A 20,130-nucleotide genomic window follows, 5' to 3' on the forward strand; every position below is an offset into this window, starting at 1 on the left:
GGGTGATTCACTTTTTTGTCAGGCAGTGTATTCTGTTTAGAATAAAGGTAAGATTAATGGGTGTGTAAGTTTTACTGTTGTCCCTTGGTCCTTTTCCCTTGTATATAGGTATTATTACTTCTTTCCATTCACCTGGGAAAAAAATATTATTTACAACAGATGTCACTTAGGAATCGTAGGTAAGGTACAATGCTGAAATCCATGATTTTTAGTGTTTCTTCATATATTCTGTTCACCACTGCTACCTTCTTTCATTTTGTTTCTTTCACAGCTACATATATTTCCCTGTTATCAAATGTAAATCCATTAATGACAACCCTCTCCTTTCCATGTGGTTCTACCATGTCCGTCCCTACCCAAACCCACTATACTACTGTATTCCTGAGTAAAAAAGTTCTGCTTTTACTGCATCCTTTGACAGTAGTTGGACACTGATTGAATGTCTGAAACTGTCCTTTGTGTACCTTTATGGCTCCTTATATACCCAAACATGCTTCTCCACCTCTCTTGGTAACCTTGCCTCACCGCAATCAGTTGCTCCAGAAAACATTTTTTTGTTTCTCTCCTACCTTCATGTAGCTCCATTTTTAGGGCTTCCACACAAGTCTCTCTGCCCTTTCCCTTTCTGATCTTTTTTCTCTGCATTCTCACCTTCCTTTATATTAAATTACCTGCCGCTACAAATGTGGATGCACTCACCAACTGTGATATGGCTTTCAAAGTGATGGAGCACAGTAATGAGTCATCCTTTTCTTTCAGGTTTTATTAACGCAAAACTAGACTTCAGCTAGTGCCTAGCCATTACCAATGCACTATTCACAGTTTCAGTATGTCAGGCTTGTTTGGGCTTCTGTCAAAGTTCATTCAAGACTCTTTTTTAATTAGCTCATTGTTATCAGAATCTCAGGTGTGAGGCACACCAGTTTTATGTGGGACACCCTGTAAATGCTATTATATCTAACCTGTCCCCTCTAGAAATGTTGAGCCATATCTGTAGGACTTCAGTATTAAAATTGAAAGTCTGCTTGTATGCATATGCTTCACGCACTAAAATAAATACCCAAGCCCACTTGGTCTGTCTATCTCCTCCGAACGCATGGTATCCTGCTGGAAAGACTTCCTGTCCTCAATATCCCCTACGAGTCACCTTTTTTCATCTCTCACAACTCTGTGTTCAATTTCCTTGGCTAAGGTACTAAATTCTATTACTGTCCTAACAAGAGAGATCTCTGTACCCATCTAGGAGAATTCCTTTTTCTCGGATTCTAGCACCTTTAATTTTAACCCTGGTTTCACACAGACATTTAAATTTTCTCCTCTTTCTGCAACCGCCACTTTAGTCTATTTTTATGATTTCAGAAACACTTATGAAGTTTAGTACAAGTTTTAGAGTATAAGTTATAAGGCCATTCTGTGTGAGGAATTTTTCCCTAATGAACTTATTTTGTTCTAAGAACATTATATCCAAAGTACATAGATCTCAAACACAGTCATTTATCCTGTCTATAGCTGCCATTCACTGTTCTTTGGTGTACAATGTCACTTACCACTATCATGGATCCTGAGAAAATCTTTTTGCTATTCCTGTAATGTTTCTTGTTTCATTAATCAGCTCATCTTCACTGTAACTGCATAGCATGCGTGTCCCCAGATGTATGAAAAGACCTTAATGCATTTTGTTACACTGTGCTGGTCTAATCTCTGTTGAACTTTGTTTGGCATTTATAATGTTTTTCAGATGACTGTTCATCTGAGGTAGGCATTTATAGCTTGGAACTCTGATGTTTATTTGCTAATACAATCCCTAGAGCCTTCTTCAGAACACAGTCTCCATACCAAGATATGTTGGCAACAATTTATGTGTCCTCATATTTAATCCAGTATATCTCAGTTAAACAGTTCTTAGCCACAGCAGATCTGTCTGCTTGTTGAAGACTGTTATGAACCAAACTAGCTGTCTTGTCTTTTGAAGCTTTGCTACAGGAACATGGAATTTAACAAACACTAGCCTTCCTTAGTTCCAGACAATCTTTTAGAGCCAGCCCTTAGTCTTGGTTGGATGATCTAACAATATTTCAGTCTTAATATTTTATGTTCTCCCAGTTTTGGACGATATGTTCCCAGTATAAACAAGGAAGGCAGCTGGTACACATCCAGCTCCCTGTGCTTCAGGCTGTAGTGCAAACTCCAAGGTGTGACAAATCTGCTTATCATAGAAACCATTCTGCATGAAAACAGGACTTCAAGTGTCAAATTTCTTCTGGCAAACCATCAGAGTCAGCAATGCTCTTCATGCGAGCACCCTAAGGAGCCCACTGCAATGTTGCATTACACGCAACTCATTGCACACAGATACCATTTGGTACTTGTGGCTCTCAGGTAAATGCTGTTTCCTAGAACTTCATCATTCCTTTTATAAGCTAACACATCCAAGAAAGGAAGTGTTCCATTACTTTCAACTTGCAGTGTGAATTTAATGCTGAGAAGAAGAGAATTAAAGTCTTCTAGGAATCTGATTCTCAGGTACCATAGGGCCAAGTCATGAAAATGTTGTCCATTTACCTCCAAAAACAGGTTAGTTTACAAATTGCCATCCTCATAGCTCTATCCTCAAAATATTCTATAAAGAAATTTGGAATTATGGGTGATATAGGACTTCTTGTATCCATTCCATCGATCTGTTTAAAAACCTGCCTATTAAATAAAAAGTTTGTGGAAGTCAGAACATGAAGACAGAACTTCATGATTTTCACATTTGTGTTTTTACTGACTGAGTTCAAGGAATCTTTAAGTGAAAGCCACATAAAAAGACACACAACAACAAAAGCTGACCAGATGATCTGATTGGCCCAAGAATAATGATTTCAGCTGGAATTAAAATGAATTAGAAAAACGGTAATCACCGACAAATGGGTGATGAGCCCCCTCTAATAATTTACCGAGTTGTAGGTAGGCACACACAAGGTGTTGACAATGGGACACAATAGAACCCCTTCTTTGTGGAGATTTGGTCCATTACATAATCTAGTCGGAACAGCCACATCTGGCCAATTTTTTTTATCACATTTACAAAAGTGAGGGGGTCTTAGATTTTACCCTATCTGTGGGGGCTTCTCTGTAAGTTTCAATAAGCTAGGTCATCAAGTAAAGAAACAATTTTTCTAATATACAAGTACACTGATGAGCTACGACATTATGACCACTGCCCACTGTGAGAATGAATACCACCTGGCATTGTGAGCACATGACACGGTAAGCAGGATAACTGTCCATGTCACAAGACCAGAATTATGCTACAGTGGTTGGAGGAACATGGTAGTAAACTGATTTTCATGTGTTAGCCACAAAATTCACTCAATCTGAGCACCATCTGGTAAGCTACAGGGCACCAAACATCTGGTGCCACAAACATTCAGATATCTACCAAAGACTTGGAAAATCCATGCCACACAGAATCACTGCTGTATTGCCTTCCAACAAACTATTATGCAGATGATAACAATGCTTTGACTAATCAGTGTAATTGACATCATAGGGGCACTGTGGTATTACCTTTATCCTTTGGTAAACTAAATCTTTATCTTTTCAAATAAAGTGAACAGCTAATATTTTTCTAGAAGAAACATTACCCTGCAACAATGGTGCACAAAATTCAAAAATCAGAGAAATGCACAGTGGCTCAACACTGTTTGATTGAGAGATATGGGATAAAATATGAGGACATACATGTGTGTCTCCTGGTATCGAGGCTGACATTAAGGAGGTGACAGAGATTTATTTCGTAGGTAATATTATTAACATAGACAATGGATTTCCCTTAAGTAGGATGTGAACCCCATTATAATATGTACCATTTCTCAATGTGTGTAAAATTATAAGTAGCAGCTCTTAGTGGCAGTTGTCTGGATTGTGAAATATTCCTTATTCCAGCATTCACCAACTTCTGGTACATGTGCCATGGGCTATCTTAGAGTGACAGCTCAGATTTTTCAGAACTTCCGTTTGGCACCCAAAGAATGTTAGCCATTTGAATGCTGAAATATTGTAAAAGTGATTTGAGGATTTGGCTGAAAATCCAACAAACACACCTCAAATTACAATGCTGGGAAAGCTTACAATGTCAGATCAGTACCAAACGTTCCAAGATTCACCTGAATTTGGTGTTTGCATTCTTTCCCTCAGTAAAAGTAAAGGGGATGGCTGGAAGAAAAGAGCACTTAGGAAGTTTGTAACCCATCCAGACCTATAGATTAAGAAAGACAATAAAGATAAAATGAGATGAAGACTAACAACGAAGCTGATGTCTACATAAAATGGATGATTTTAAAAATTTTGTCTCTGGTTCTGAGAAAATTATAAGTAAAAAACTGACAATATATTCAGTTTTCCTTTTATCAAACTTAGCAATCCATTACTTCATTTATACACTGTTAATATCAGTTTCCATTATCTCAGATTGTCAGTTTCTCTTATCCTGCAGCACAAATAAGGTATGGGGTCTGTCCTACAATATATTATAACTATCACAGAAACACAAATAGGTTCATATAAAGAAATGGTAACAAGGTTTTTAACTTGTAAGAAGTTGTGTCACCTTCCATATAAATTTATTCTTATTGATGTATCGTTACAGATCATGAATAACAGAACAGTTATGCACTACAGTTCAGTGCCATATAGGAGAATGGCTCTTCCTTCAAGCTCACATTCTTCTACTCAAAATGGATAAATTATTGCTTCAATATTTCTACCAGTCTCAAGTAAGATCTATTGAAAAAATTGTTATTTACTGTCTCTTAAGGTGTGATGAAGAGCATCCCATGGCTGAACTGAAATGATGAAGTGAAACAGGAAAAAACTCAACCTAAAATACCTATCTCTGAATAAACCTGGTCACTATGCATGGCTGTAAAGTATATATTATTATTGACTTCTATTTTACACACAATACAATTAGAGCAATAGAGTAGAAATAATGCAAAAACTCTGTGTCAGCAAAACACTAGAATAATACCTCTTCCAGATGTTTGTTACATTTCTTTGTTTCCTCTTCATTAAGTGTCACGCCTCCTTGCAAAATTTTGTGGATTGACTCTTCCAATTTATGATACTTAGACGTAGCCATTCTAGAGATCAAATGACAGTCTAAAAAGAAAGAAAGAAATTATTAAGACTAATTAATGACTAACTATTCATCATGATTTTACACACACAAAATCTTACTTATGTATACTGCTACCACAAGAACTATGACTTCCTATTTCCAGTAGTAATAGTTCATTTCAAAAATATTTCCATATTCCAATCTTGAAAGTGATGAGGAAAAAACCTTAATATATGAGTAATAAAGGGTAACCTCTTCTATGCACAGAAAATACTCTACACTGATGACATGACACAAGTATATGAAGAACAAAATTTGGAAGCACATGAAAGAATTGAATATATTTCAACTAATAACACATGTGTAATTGTATGCAGAAGATTACTTAAAATTGTAAATTTGAACAAGATAATGTTTATGGTATTCAGCAACAAAGACATTTGTGACTACACAAGTGCATTCCTTGCTCACGCAAGACTGAATGAAATATTTCGTGTAAAATGATAGTTAATAATAAATGGAGAAAACATGTTAAACAACTTGCACAATATGCCAGCAAACAAGTGCTGCACACAATGTACCATCACTTGTTTGAAATGAGTTTAAAATTACAGCATGAGGGAACCCCATCAGAGCACTGAAACATGATAAACAGAGCAGCAGTGATGATCCATTCCATGACTTATGAAACACAAACAATCATTATCTTAAAATCAGGTAAACCCAAAAGCAAGCTTCAAATTTTCCATATTATTGCCTTTATGAGAATGATGTGCAAATTACTCATGAGGCTGCTGTGTAATAGGATATGCATCGAGATACTTGGAAAGATTCTTCTTGAAAAGGCTAGATTTCGACCAAACCATAGTTGTGTCATTAAAGTGATTTTGTTGACAATTTACATAGAAGCTAGCTTAAAGAAAAAAACTGAAGATCTCTGCTGTATTTATTGATCTGTCTGAAGCTAATGATACCATGTGGAGGCAGGTAGTTGTCTGTCAGTTACTCAGTATAATACTGTGCAGAAGAATGGCACAAATTCTTAACATGTAAAATAAGGGAAAGACAGCTGTTCACCTATATCAGATCGAAGCATGAAGCACAGAAACATATAACAGAAAACAGTATCCACAGTAGCTATTGAGCATTAGATCTTTTTCTATCAGAAGTACACATACTCACACAAACGACTACCAAACATGACACCCAAATGAACACTCCCTCAGTTATTGAAAGCAGTTGTCTGAGCTGATGATTGTGAGGAGGGGGTAGGGAAGGATGCAACAAGGGGGTAATGGGCAAGAGGCAGGTCTTTGCACAGATGACTCCACAGCTGCACAAGAAGACGAAAAGATCACAGAGGGTGGAACAAAGAGAGATGTAGAAAGAGCAAGAGGGGAGAAAGAAAGAGGAGAAGGGAGGGGGGAAAAGAGAAAGATGAATATGAAGAGAGAGAAAGAGAGAGGGCTTTAAAAGGTGTGAGAGGGAGGGAGGAAGAAGAAGATGAGAGAGAATGTCAGCATGGGGGAGGGGGGGGGGGAGGAAGAGTGGTGGGAGAAGGAAGTGCTCAATCTGGATGGCTGGGCAGTGATATGGATACAAGAAAAATAGTAAAAGATAAAGTGAGGCAGTGTGCTGGTCTAGGCTAGGGGGACTATGAGAGCAAAGGATATGTTGGAGGGAAAATTCCCATCTGCACAGTTTAGAAAAACTTGTGCTGGAAGGGAATATCCAAATGGTCTGCAGAGTGAAGCAGCTGTTGAAGTCATTTGCCTTGTGGTGTGCAGAATGTACAGCCACTGCATGGTCAATTACTGATTTGCCACAGTAAGGCAGTGGACATTCATGTCAGTAGACAATTGTCACTTGCCATGCCTACATAGAATGCTGTACAATAATTACAATATAGCTTATATACACTGAAGCACCAAAGAAACTTGTATATAAACTAACACAAACTAACACAATACAGAGAAATGTTAACAGGTAGATTAGATTAGATTAGATTAACTTTCATTCCAATTGATCCATAGTGAGGAGGTCCTCCAGGATGTAGAACATGTCAAAAAAACAACAATACATGACAAATATTTACAACAAAAACAAATAATCTAATGTACCATTCCACAGGTCCCAAGTGGACTTATCATCAATTTTTAATGGAAACTATATGAAAGAGTCATTTTACAAATACTAAGGCACTGAATTTAAAATAAAAAAGTTTATTTATTTATTTATAAGGTAATAAACATGTAATACAACTACTATAATACTTATTTACAATGAACACATTACTGCACTGAAATGGTGGCAGAAGTTAGATTGTACTTACACACACACACACACACACACACATATATATATATATATATATATATGTATATATATATATATATAGAGAGAGAGAGAGAGAGGGAAACATTCCACGTGGGAAAAATATATCTAAAAACAAAGATGATGTGACTTACCAAACAAAAGCGCTGGCAGGTCGATAGACACACAAACAAACACAAACATACACACAAAATTCAAGCTTTCGCAACAAACTGTTGCCTCATCAGGAAAGAGGGAAGGAGAGGGAAAGACGAAAGGATGTGGGTTTTAAGGGAGAGGGTAAGGAGTCATTCCAATCCCGGGAGCGGAAAGACTTACCTTAGGGGGAAAAAAGGACGGGTATACACTCGCACACACACACATATCCATCCACACATATACAGACACAAGCAGCCATATTTAAAGACCATACACACACACACATATATATATATATATATATATATATATATATATATATATATATATATATGTGACTTACCAAACGAAGTGCTGGCAGGTCGATAGACACACAAACAAACACAAACATACACACAAAATTCAAGCTTTCGCAACAAACTGTTGCCTCATCAGGAAAGAGGGAAGGAGAGGGAAAGACGAAAGGATGTGGGTTTTAAGGGAGAGGGTAAGGAGTCATTCCAATCCCGGGAGCGGAAAGACTTACCTTAGGGGGAAAAAAGGACGGGTATACACTCGCACACACACACATATCCATCCACACATATACAGACACAAGCAGCCATATTTAAAGACCATATATATATATATATATATATATATATATATATATATATATATATATATGACTTACCAAACGAAGTGCTGGCAGGTCGATAGACACACAAACTAACACAAACAAACACACAAAATTCTAGCTTTTGCAACCAACGGTTGCTTCGCCAGGAAAGAGGGAAGGAGAGGGAAAGACGAAAGGATGTGGGTTTTAAGGGAGAGGGTAAGGAGTCATTCCAATCCCGGGAGCGGAAAGACTTACCTTAGGGGGAAAAAAGGACGGGTATACACTCGCACACACACACATATCCATCCACACATATACAGACACAAGCAGCCATATTTAAAGACCATATATATATATATATATATATATGACTTACCAAACGAAGTGCTGGCAGGTCGATAGACACACAAACTAACACAAACAAACACACAAAATTCTAGCTTTTGCAACCAACGGTTGCTTCGCCAGGAAAGAGGGAAGGAGAGGGAAAGACGAAAGGATGTGGGTTTTAAGGGAGAGGGTAAGGAGTCATTCCATTCCCGGGAGCGGAAAGACTTACCTTAGGGGGAAAAAAGGACGGGTATACACTCGCACACACACACATATCCGTCCACACATATACAGACACAAGCAGACAAAATATGTCTGCTTGTGTCTGTATATGTGTGGATGGATATGTGTGTGTGCGCGAGTGTATACCTGTGTTTTTTCCCCCTAAGGTAAGTCTTTCCGCTCCCGGGATTGGAATGACTCCTTACCCTCCCCCTTAAAACACACATCCTTTCCTCCTTCCCTCTTTCCTGATGAGGCAACAGTTTGTTGCGAAAGCTTGAATTTTGTGTGTGTGTTTATGTTTGTTTGTGTGTCTATCGACCTGCCAGCACTTTCGTTCGGTAAGTCACATCATCTTTGTTTCTAGATGTGTATATATATATATATATATATATATATATATATATATATATATATATATATATGTGTGTGTGTGTGTGTGTGTGTGTGTGTGTGTGTGTGTACACACAAAATTCAAGCTTTCGCAACCAACGGGTGCTTCATCAGGAAAGAGGGAAGAAGACAGAAAGACGAAAGGATGTGGGTTTTAAGGGAGAGGGTAAGGAGTCATTTCAATCCCGGGAGCGCAAATACTTACCTTAGGGGGGAAAAGGACAGGTATACACTCGCACACACACACCCATTTCCAACCGCACATACACAGACACAAGCAGACATTTGTAAAGGCAAAGAGTTTCGGCAGAGATGTCAGTTGAGGCAGAGTACAGAGGCAAAGATGTTGTTGAAAGACAGGTGAGGTATGAGCGGCGGCAACTTGAAATTAGCGGAGGTTGAGGCCTGGCAGATAACGAGAAGAGAGGATATACTGAAGGGCAAGTTCCCATCTCCGGAGTTCTGACAGGTTGGTGTTGGTGGGAAGTATCCAGATAACCCGGATGGTGTAACACTGTGCCAAGATGTGCTGGCCGTGCACCAAGGCACGTTTAGCCACAGGGTGATCCTCATTACCAACAAACACTGACTGCCTGTGTCCATTCATGCAAATGGACAGTTTGTTGCTGGTCATTCCCACATAGAAAGCTTCACAGTGTAGGCAGGTCAGTTGGTAAATCACGTGGGTGCTTTCACACGTGGCTCTGCCTTTGATTGTGTACACCTTCCGGGTTACAGGACTGGAGTGGGTGGTGGTGGGAGGGTGCATGGGACAGGTTTTACACTGGGGGCGGTTACAAGGGTAGGAGCCAGAGGGTAGGGAAGGTGGTTTGGGGATTTCATAGGGATGAACTAAAAGGTTAAGAAGGTTAGGTGGACGGCGGAAAGACACTCTTGGTGGAGTGGGGAGGATTTCATGAAAGATGGATCTCATTTCACGGCAGGATTTGAGGAAGTCGTATCCCTGCTGGAGAGCCACATTCAGAGTCTGATCCAATCCCGGAAAGTACCCTGTCACAAGTGGGGCACTTTTGTGGTTCTTCTGTGGGAGGTTCTGGGCTTGAGGGGATGAGGAAGTGGCTCTGGTTATTTGCTTCTGTACCAGGTCAGGAGGGTAGTTGCGGGATGTGAAAGCTGTTTTCAGATTGTTGGTGTAATGGTTCAGGGATTCCGGACTGGAACAGATTTGTTTGCCACGAAGACCTAGGCTGTAGGGAAGGGATCATTTGATGTGGAATGGGTGGCAGCTGTCATAATAGAGGTACTGTTGCTTGTTGGTGGGTTTGATGTGGACGGACGTGTGAAACTGGCCATTGGACAGATGGAGGTCAACGTCAAGGAAAGTGGCATGGGTACTGGAGTAGGACCAGGTGAATCTGATGGAACCAAAGGAGTTGAGGTTGGAGAGGAATTTCTGGAGTTCTTCTTCACTGTGAGTCCAGATCATGAAGATGTCATCAATAAATCTGTACCAAACTTTGGGTTGGCAGGCCTGGGTAACCAAGAAGGCTTCCTCTAAGTGACCCACGAATAGGTTGGTGTACAAGGGGGCCATCCTGGTAACCATGACTGTTCCATTTAATTGTTGGTATGTCTGGCCTTCAAAAGTGAAGAAGTTGTGGGTAAGGATGAAGCTGGCTAAGGTAATGAGGAAAGAGGTTTTAGGTAGGGTGGCAGGTGAGCGGCGTGAAAGGAAGTGCTCCATCGAAGCGAGGCCCTGGGTGTGTGGAATATTTGTGTATAAGGAAGTGGCATCAATGGTTACAAGGATGGTTTCCGGGGGTAACAGATTGGGTAAGGATTCCAGGCGTTCGAGAAAGTGGTTGGTGTCTTTGATGAAGGATGGGAGACTGCATGTAATGGGTTGAAGGTGTTGATCTATGTAGGCAGAGATACGTTCTGTGGGGGCTTGGTAACCAGCTACAATGGGGTGGCCGGGATGATTGGGTTTGTGAATTTTAGGAAGAAGGTAGAAGGTAGGGTAGCAGGGTGTCGGTGGTGTCAGGAGGTTGATGGAGTCAGGTGAAAGGTTTTATAGGGGGCCTAAGGTTCTGAGGATTCCTTGAAGGTCCACCTGGACATCAGGAATGGGATTACCTTGGCAAACTTTGTATGTGGTGTTGTCTGAAAGCTGATGCAGTCCCTCAGCCACATACTCCCGACGATCAAGTACCACGGTTGTGGAACGCTTGTCCACCGGAAGAATGGCGATGGATCGGTCAGCCTTCAGATCACTGATAGCCTGGGCTTCAGCAGTGGTGATGTTGGGAGTAGGATTAAGATTTTTTAAGGAGGACTGAGAGGCAAGGCTGGAAGTCAGAAATTCCTGGAAGGTTTGGAGAGGGTGATTTTGAGGAAGAGGAGGTGGGTCCCGCTGTGATGGAGGACGGAACTGTTCCAGGCAGGATTCAATTTGGATAGTGTCTTGGGGATTTGGATCATTAGGAGTAGGATTAGGATTATTTTTCTTCATGGCAAAGTGATATTTCCAGCAGAGAGTACGAGTGTAGGACAGTAAATCTTTGACAAGGGCTGTTTGGTTGAATCTGGGAGTGGGGCTGAAGGTGAGGCCTTTGGATAGGACAGAGGTTTTGGATTGGGAGAGAGGTTTGGAGGAAAAGTTAACTACTGAATTAGGGTGTTGTGGTTCCAGATTATGTTGATTGGAATTTTGAGGTTTCAGAGGGAGTCGAGCTGGAAGTGGGAGATTGAGTAGATGGGAGAGACTGGGTTTGTGTGCAATGAGAGGAGGTTGAGGTTTGTTGGAAAGGTTGTGAATGGTGAGTGAGTTGCCTTTCCGGAGGTGGGAAACCAGGAGATTGGATATTTTTTTGAGGTGGATGGTGGCATGCTGTTCTAATTTGCGGTTGGCCTGTAGGAGGATGCTATGAACAGCCGGTGTGGATGTGGGAGAGGAAAGACTGAGGACTTTTATTAAGGATAGGAGTTGACGGGTGTGTTCGTTGGCTGAGTTGATGTGTAGGTGAAGGATTAGGTGGGTGAGGGCAATGGATTGTTCAGTTTGGAAATGGTATAGGGGCTGATGGAAAGAAGGGTTGCAGCCAGAGATGGGAACTTTAAGTGTGAGGTCTTTGAGGGTAATGCCAAATGTCAGACAAGCCTGAGAAAATAAAATATGGGAGCGTAACCTGGCAAGGGCAAAGGCATGTTTCCGGAGGGAATGTAAATAAAACTTAATGGGATCGTTGTGGGGGTGTTGTGAGGGTGACATTGTATTAGAAGGTGGAAAGTCTAACATGAGGCTGAAATGAAACCCATATCCAACCGCACATACACGGACACAAGCAGACATTTGTAAAGGCAAAGAGTATCAGCAGAGATGTCAGTCGAGGTAGAACTACAGAGGCAAAGATGTATGTCTGCTTGTGTCTGTAATCCCATTCCTGATGTCCAGGTGGAGCTTCAAGGAATCCTCAGAACCTTAGGCCCCCTACAAAACCTTTCACCTGACTCCATCAACCTCCTGACCCCACCGACACCCCACACCCCTACCTTCTACCTTCTTCCTAAAATTCACAAACCCAATCATCCCGGCCGCCCCATTGTAGCTGGTTACCAAGCCCCCACAGAACATATCTCTGCCTACGTAGATCAACACCTTCAACCCATTACGTGCAGTCTCCCATCCTTCATCAAAGACACCAACCACTTTCTTGAACGCCTGGAATCCTTACCCAATCTGTTACCCCCGGAAACCATCCTTGTAACCATTGATACCACTTCCTTATTCACAAATATTCCGCATGTCCAGGGCCTCGCTGCGATGGAGCACTTCCTTTCACACAGATCTCCTGCCACCCTACCTAAAACCTCTTTCCTCATTACCTTAGCCAGCTTCGTCCTGACCCACAACTTCTTCACTTTTGAAGGCCAGACATACCAACAATTAAAGGGAACAGCCATGGGTACCAGGATGGCCCCCTCGTACGCCAACCTATTTGTGGGTCACTTAGAGGAAGCCTTCTTGGTTACCCAGGCTTGCCAACCCAAAGTTTGGTACAGATTTATTGATGACATCTTCATGATCTGGACTCACAGTGAAGAAGAACTCCAGAAATTCCTCTCCAACCTCAACTCCTTTGGTTCCATCAGATTCACCTGGTCCTACTCCAATACCCATGCCACTTTCCTTGACGTTGACCTCCATCTGTCCAATGGCCAGCTTCACACGTCCATCCACATCAAACCCACCAACAAGCAACAGTACCTCCATTATGACAGCTGCCACCCATTCCACATCAAACGGTCCCTTCCCTACAGCCTAGGTCTTCGTGGAAAACGAATCTGCTCCAGTCCGGAATCCCTGAACCATTACACCAACAATCTGAAAACAGCTTTCACATCCCGCAACTACCCTCCTGACCTGGTACAGAAGCAAATAACCAGAGCCACTTCCTCATCCCCTCAAGCCCAGAACCTCCCACAGAAGAACCACAAAAGTGCCCCACTTGTGACAGGGTACTTTCTGGGACTGGATCAGACTCTGAATGTGGCTCTCCAGCAGGGATACGACTTCCTTAAATCCTGTCCTGAAATGAGATCCATCCTTCATAAAATCCTCCCCACTCCACCAAGAGTGTCTTTCCGCCATCCACCTAACCTTCATAACCTCTTAGTTCATCCCTATGAAATCCCCAAACCACCTTCCCTACCCTCTGGCTCCTACCCTTGTAACTGCCCCCAGTGTAAAACCTGTCCCATGCACCCTCCCACCACCACCCACTCCAGTCCTGTAACCCGGAAGGTGTACACAATCAAAGGCAGAGCCACGTGTGAAAGCACCCACGTGATTTACCAACTGACCTGCCTACACTGTGAAGCTTTCTATGTGGGAATGACCAGCAACAAACTGTCCATTTGCATGAATGGACACAGGCAGTCAGTGTTTGTTGGTAATGAGGATCACCCTGTGGCTAAACGTGCCTTGGTGCATGGCCAGCACATCTTGGCACAGTGTTACACCGTCCGGGTTATTTGGATACTTCCCACCAACACCAACCTGTCAGAACTCCGGAGATGGGAACTTGCCCTTCAGGATATCCTCTCTTCTCATTATCTGCCAGGCCTCAACCTCCGCTAATTTCAAGTTGCCGCCGCTCATACCTCACCTGTCTTTCAACAACATCTTTGCCTCTGTACTCTGCCTCAACTGACATCTCTGCCGAAACTCTTTGCCTTTACAAATGTCTGCTTGTGTATGTGCGGTTGGTTATGGGTGAGTGTGCGAGTGTATACCTGTCCTTTTTTCCCCCTAAGATTGGAATGCCTCCTTACCCTCTCCCTTAAAACCCACATCCTTTGTTTATATAATAGAAAGAAACATTCCACGTGGGAGAAATATATATAAAAAACAGAGATGCTGTGACTTACCAAACGGGAAAAGCGCTGGTAGGTAGACACAATAAAAAACACACACACACACGCACAAATTTCAAGCTTTTGCAGCCCAAGGCTGCTTAATCAGGAAAGAGGGAAGGAGAGGGAAAGACGAAAGGATGTGGATTTTAAGAGAGAGGGTAAGGAGTCATTCTAATCGCGGGAGCGGAAAAACTTACCTTATGGGGAAAAAAGCACAGGTATACACTCGCGCGCACACACACACATATCCATCCGCACATATACAGACACAGGCAGACACATATACAAATCAGTTAGTTTTTACTGATAAATTCATCAATGGAGTAGAAGAAGTTGGCCACCAATAAATCCTTTAGGCTTCTCTTAAACTGAATTTCATTGGTTGTTAAGCTTTTTATGGCTTCTGGCAAATTATTGTAAATGTGTGTTCCTGAATAATGCACACCTTTTTGTAAAAGACTAAGTGACTTTAAATCCTTGTGAAGATTATTCTTATTTCTAGTATTGATTCCATGAATTGGGCTGTTGGTTTGCCAAAGTGATGTATTTTTAATGACAAATTTCATTAAGGAATAAATATATTGGGAAGCAGTAGTTAGTATCCCAGAATACATCACTACAGTCGGCAATGCCTATATAAGACAGTAAGTGTCTGGTGTAGTTGTTAGATCAGTTACTGCTGCTATAATGGCACGTTATCAGGATTTAAGTGAGTTTCAACGTGGTGTACTATATATCTGGTAAAACATCAAATCTCTGATGTTGCTGTGGCTGGAAAAAGATCCTGCAAGAACGGGACCAATGACAACTGAAGAGAATCTTTCAACATGATTGATGCAGATTTCAATCCTGGGCCATTAACAAGTGTCAGCATGTGAACCACTCAATAAAACATCAAAACACCATTAATACAGGCTTTTGGAGCCAAAGGCCACTCATGTACCCTTGATGGCTTCATGACACAAGCTTGAAGTCGTTTCTGAAAGTATTTGTATGGAGTGTAGCCATGTATGGAAGTGAAACATGGACGATAAATAGTCTAGACAAGAAGAGTATAGAAGCTTTTGAAATGTGGTGCTACAGAAGAATGCTGAAGATTAGATGGGTAGATCACGTAACTAATGAGGAGGTACTGGATAGAATTGGGGAGAAGAGGAGCTTGTGGCACGTTGACTAGAAGAAGGGATCGGTTGGTAGGACATGTTCTGAGACATCGAGGGATCATCAATTTAGTATTCGAGGGCAGCGTGGAGGGTAAAAATCGTAGAGGGAGACCAAGAGATTAATACACTAAGCAGATTGAGAAGGATGTAGGCTGCAGTAGGTACTGGGAGATGAAGAAGCTTGCACAGGATAGAGTAGCATGGAGAGCTGCATCAAACCAGTCTCAGGACTGAAGACCACAACAACAACAACATAGGCCCATCAACACAAACATTGGACTGTTGATGATTGGAATCACATTGCCTGGTCAGATGAGTCTCGTTTCAAATTGTATTGAGTGGATAGACGTGTACAGGTATGGAGACAACCTTATGAATCCATGGACCCTGCGTGTCAGCAGGGGGCTGTTCAAACTGGTGGAGGCTCTGTAATGGTGTGGGGCATGTGCAGTTGGAGTGATATGGGACCCCTGATATGTCTAGATACGACTCTGACAGGTGACTTCTACATACGCATCCTGTCTGATCATCTGCATCCATTCATGTTCATTGTGAATTCTGGTGGACTTAGGCAATTCCAGCAGGACAATGCGACTCCCCACACATACAGAATTGCTAGAGAGCAGCTCCAGGAACACTCTTCTGAGTTTAAACACTAACGCTGGCCACCAAACTCCCATGACATGAACATTATTGAGTATATCAGGGATGTCTTGCAACATGCTGTTCAGAAGAGACCTCCATCCCCTTGTACTCTTGTGGATTTATAGACAGCCATGCAAGATTCATGGAGTAAATTCCCTCCAGCACTACTTCAGAAGTTAGTTGAAACCATGCCACATCATTCTGAGGTTCTTTTGCGTGCTCGCAGGGGCCCTTCATGATATTATGCAAGTGTACCAGTTTCTTTGCTCTTCAGTGTGTAATGTAAGTGTTTTTACATGTGACTGTGCCTTTTACTGGACAGGAACTGCACTAGGAGATGATGGCTGGGTGCATGGGGCAGATGTTGCACTTTTTTTGACCACTGGGGAATGATCCATGGGCTGCAGGATTGGGAGCAAAACTGGAGAAGGAATGGGCAAGGATATTTTGTAGATTGGGTGGGTGTAAAACACTACTTTGTATGATGTGCGTAGGATATCCCTCATTTCAGGGCACAACAAGAGATAGCTGAAGCCTTGGTGGAGGATGTGGTTGGGCTTTTCAAGGCCAGGATGATACTAATGGATCAGAGAAGTGCCACTCGGTTGCTAGTTAACAGTTTTACTGGTTTCGGAGGAGCATGGCATGGGAGATTTATTTATGGATGATATTGTCTGTCAGTAAAGGCTTTGGTAAGGTTATCAGTATATTTAGACAACTATTACTTTCCACTGTAGATGTGGTGTCCACAAATGGCGAATCTTTATGAAAGACACATTCTGACATGAAATGAGTAATAGCTGTCCAAGTGGAGGTACTGTTGGTGGTTGGTGTGTTTGATATGGAAAGACATAATTATACAGCCATCTGAAAGGTAGGAATTGACATTTAGAAATGTGTCAATGAGTTGTGAGGGGTCAGGTGAAGTGGATTTGGAAGCAGGTATTGTTGTTATGGAAACCCCAGTTGTCCTTGCCATGAGTCCAAATCATGAAAATTTCATGAGTTAATCTGAACCATACAGGATACCTCCAGACGTCCAATAAATAAGTTAACATGGGATAGTGCCTTGATAGTATCCATAGCAGGACCACATATTCATTGGTAGACTTGACCTTCAAAAATGAAATAACTGTTGGTAGAGATGTGAGTGGTTAGAAGAATTAGGAAAGAGGTGGTTTGTTTGGTATCAGAAGCACAATGGGAAAGGCAGTGTTCCTTGGCCACAAGATCATGTGCATAAGGGATGCTGGTATACAATGATGTCACATCCACAATGATCAACAAGGAGCCTGGTGCTAACAGGAGGTGAACTGTGGAGAGGGGTGAAGGAAATGAGCAGTGTCTTGAAGGTAGGATGGGTGTACAGGCAATAGTTTGGAGGTGTTGGTCACAAAGGCAGAGGTTCTTTCTGTGGGAGCATTATGCCCAGCCACAATGGGACAACCAGCAGGAAGACCTATTGGTCTGGGCTTGTGGAATTTGGGGAATAGGCAGAAGGTTGGAGTGCGAGGTGTTGCTGGTCTGATGAGAGAGTTGAACTCAGGTGTCAGGTTTGGTATGGACCTAAGGCCTTGCAGAGCTATTTAATTTCATGTTGGACTTCTGGAACAGGTCCATATTTCTAAGGTTTGTGTGCAGATGTGTCAGAAAGTCACTATAATTCATGTCCTCTGTGGTGGAGTCTTTGTCTGCAGGAAGGATCACAAGATCTGAACTGTTTTTCAGGTTATAGTGTAGTGTGTTCCATAGGAGTGTGAAGGGATAAAGTTACAATGGATTCTTAGAACTAGCAAAAGAACATCTTGACAAAACCAGGGCACCACCAAGTTGGTCACTGCCAGTAAAACAGTGCATGTTTAGTGATTTCACAACATTACAGTATCACAGATGACACTTGCTGCCAATGTGTGATGCTGCCTGTAGACCTATTGCAACTCAGTTATGACCAATTGAAGGTACATGACATGCTCCACAATGGTAAATAATAGAAATTAGCACAAAGTAGCAATATTTAAGGAAGCTCAATCCAACCCATCATCGTTAAACAGCTGGACACTGATGTGGCATCGAGCTTGTGCTACTCCACACCAATTCGATGATACAAATGCTTCTGTCACAGCTGGGCACAAACTGCTGCCCACCTGAAAGACTTGGACCATCAGGAGGTAGCTCCAAACTCTGCTACTATCCTGAGAGTACTACAAAAGGGTCCAGTCATCTCCATCCCCACCAGGGCACCAACATAGACCACTACACTCCAAGCCTGGATGCGTAACACAGCCTGATGATTACCGCTGCCTGCCACACTCATATGGCTAGGAAACAAGGGGACCTGCCAATGCAGCACAAGCAGCCCCTGCAATGGAATGCGCAGTCAGCAGCTGGACACCATGGCCTCTGGGGAGATGCCAACATAATATCCAGGCCACCCACTAGTGATTATAATCAAGCCTCAACAAAGAAGTCATTACAATCACACTCTACACCTTCTCCAGCTATATTTGTGTTGTAAGTGGCATGACAATGACTGCTGATGGTGAACATAAAGAGGAAGATGGACAGCCACAAGACAGCTCCCAGAGCTTTAGACCTTCTGCAGCAGGGCTGCCATATGCAATAATAAGAGTAAGTGCCAAATTCAAAATTTTGTTTGAGCCTCTATAGTTGTCTTACTGTTCTTTTTTCATCCTTTCACTGTTGGGTATACTGATACTTGTGCTCAGCGTTAATGGGACAACCAGTAGGGCTTGTGGTGTTTGGGGAGTTTGCAGAAGTTAGGAATTTCAGGTATTGTTGCTCTGAGGAGCAAGATTGATGCAGGCATCAGGTTTCCATGGAAATTCTGAGAGTATAGGATATGATGGCAAGACAGTTCAGAGAACTTAAGTGCTGGAAGGGATTATCCAAATTACCTGTATAGTGAAGTAGCTGTTTAAGTACTTACGTTGTAGTGTTCAGTTTCCACTGCTTTCCACTGAAGATGTGTCATCCACAAATGGGGACACTGTAAGACACAAACTTTTTGACATGGAATGGGTGACAGCTCTCAGAGTGGAGGTACTGTTGGTGGTTGGCATGTTTGATATGGACAGATGTATTTAGGGGGTTATGTGAGAGGTGGTAATCAATATGTAGCAAGGTGGCTTTATGAACTGAGAATGACAGACCAAGAGGATTTGAGACTAAGTTTTGCTCTTACGGAGGAAAGGGCAAAGGTTTTCCTTACCATCAGTGCAAATAGGCTAATGAAAATGTCACAGTCAATCTGAACCAGAGAGGAGGATTTAGGTGTTGACTGGCTATGTTGGATTTCCCCAGATGGCCCATAAATAAGTTGGCGTAAGATGGTGCCGTATGAGTACAGACGGAAGAATCACAGATTTGTTTGTGGATTTGGCATGTGTGTGTGTGTGTGTGTGTTTGCAATTTATGGGTGCTCAATGGCAAGGTTATCAGCAAAAGTGACATAATTGTGGGTCAATATGTGATTGGCTCAGCAGATTAGGAAAGGGACAACATGTTTGGTAACAGGATCATGCTGGGAATGACAATGTGCGTAGATGATGTTGGTGTACAAGGATGTCACATCCACAATGACCAACAAGAAATCTGATGGTAATGGAACAGGAACTGTAGAGAGGAAGTGAGGAAAGTGATCAGTATCTTGAATGTAGGACTAGTGGTTACAGGCAAAGGTTTGGAGATATGCGGAAAATTGAAGGCAGGAAAGTAGTGCCTGTCTGTATTGATAACTTCAGCCACAAGGAGAGATAACTGTCACATGATAACCCAATAGCAAATTTAGAAATACTAGATGA

At 42.0% G+C, this 20,130-nt stretch overlaps 1 protein-coding gene across 4 annotated transcripts in view; it reads right to left on the reverse strand.

Annotated features, from left to right (window-relative positions):
* The window catches only part of LOC126251832 (cyclic GMP-AMP synthase-like receptor), a 387,508-nt gene that overhangs the window by 315,634 nt on the left and 51,744 nt on the right, over positions 1-20,130 (reverse strand). For all 4 annotated transcript variants that reach the window (XM_049952497.1, XM_049952495.1, XM_049952494.1 and 1 more), the window contains exon 2: positions 5,015-5,145. In XM_049952497.1, the coding sequence (XP_049808454.1) occupies positions 5,015-5,125 (111 nt within the window). In that variant the 5' untranslated portion in view covers positions 5,126-5,145. The remainder of the gene's footprint in view (positions 1-5,014; positions 5,146-20,130) is intronic.

This window comes from Schistocerca nitens, chromosome 4 (genome assembly GCF_023898315.1).
Source record: "Schistocerca nitens isolate TAMUIC-IGC-003100 chromosome 4, iqSchNite1.1, whole genome shotgun sequence".
NCBI lineage: Eukaryota > Metazoa > Arthropoda > Insecta > Orthoptera > Acrididae > Schistocerca > Schistocerca nitens.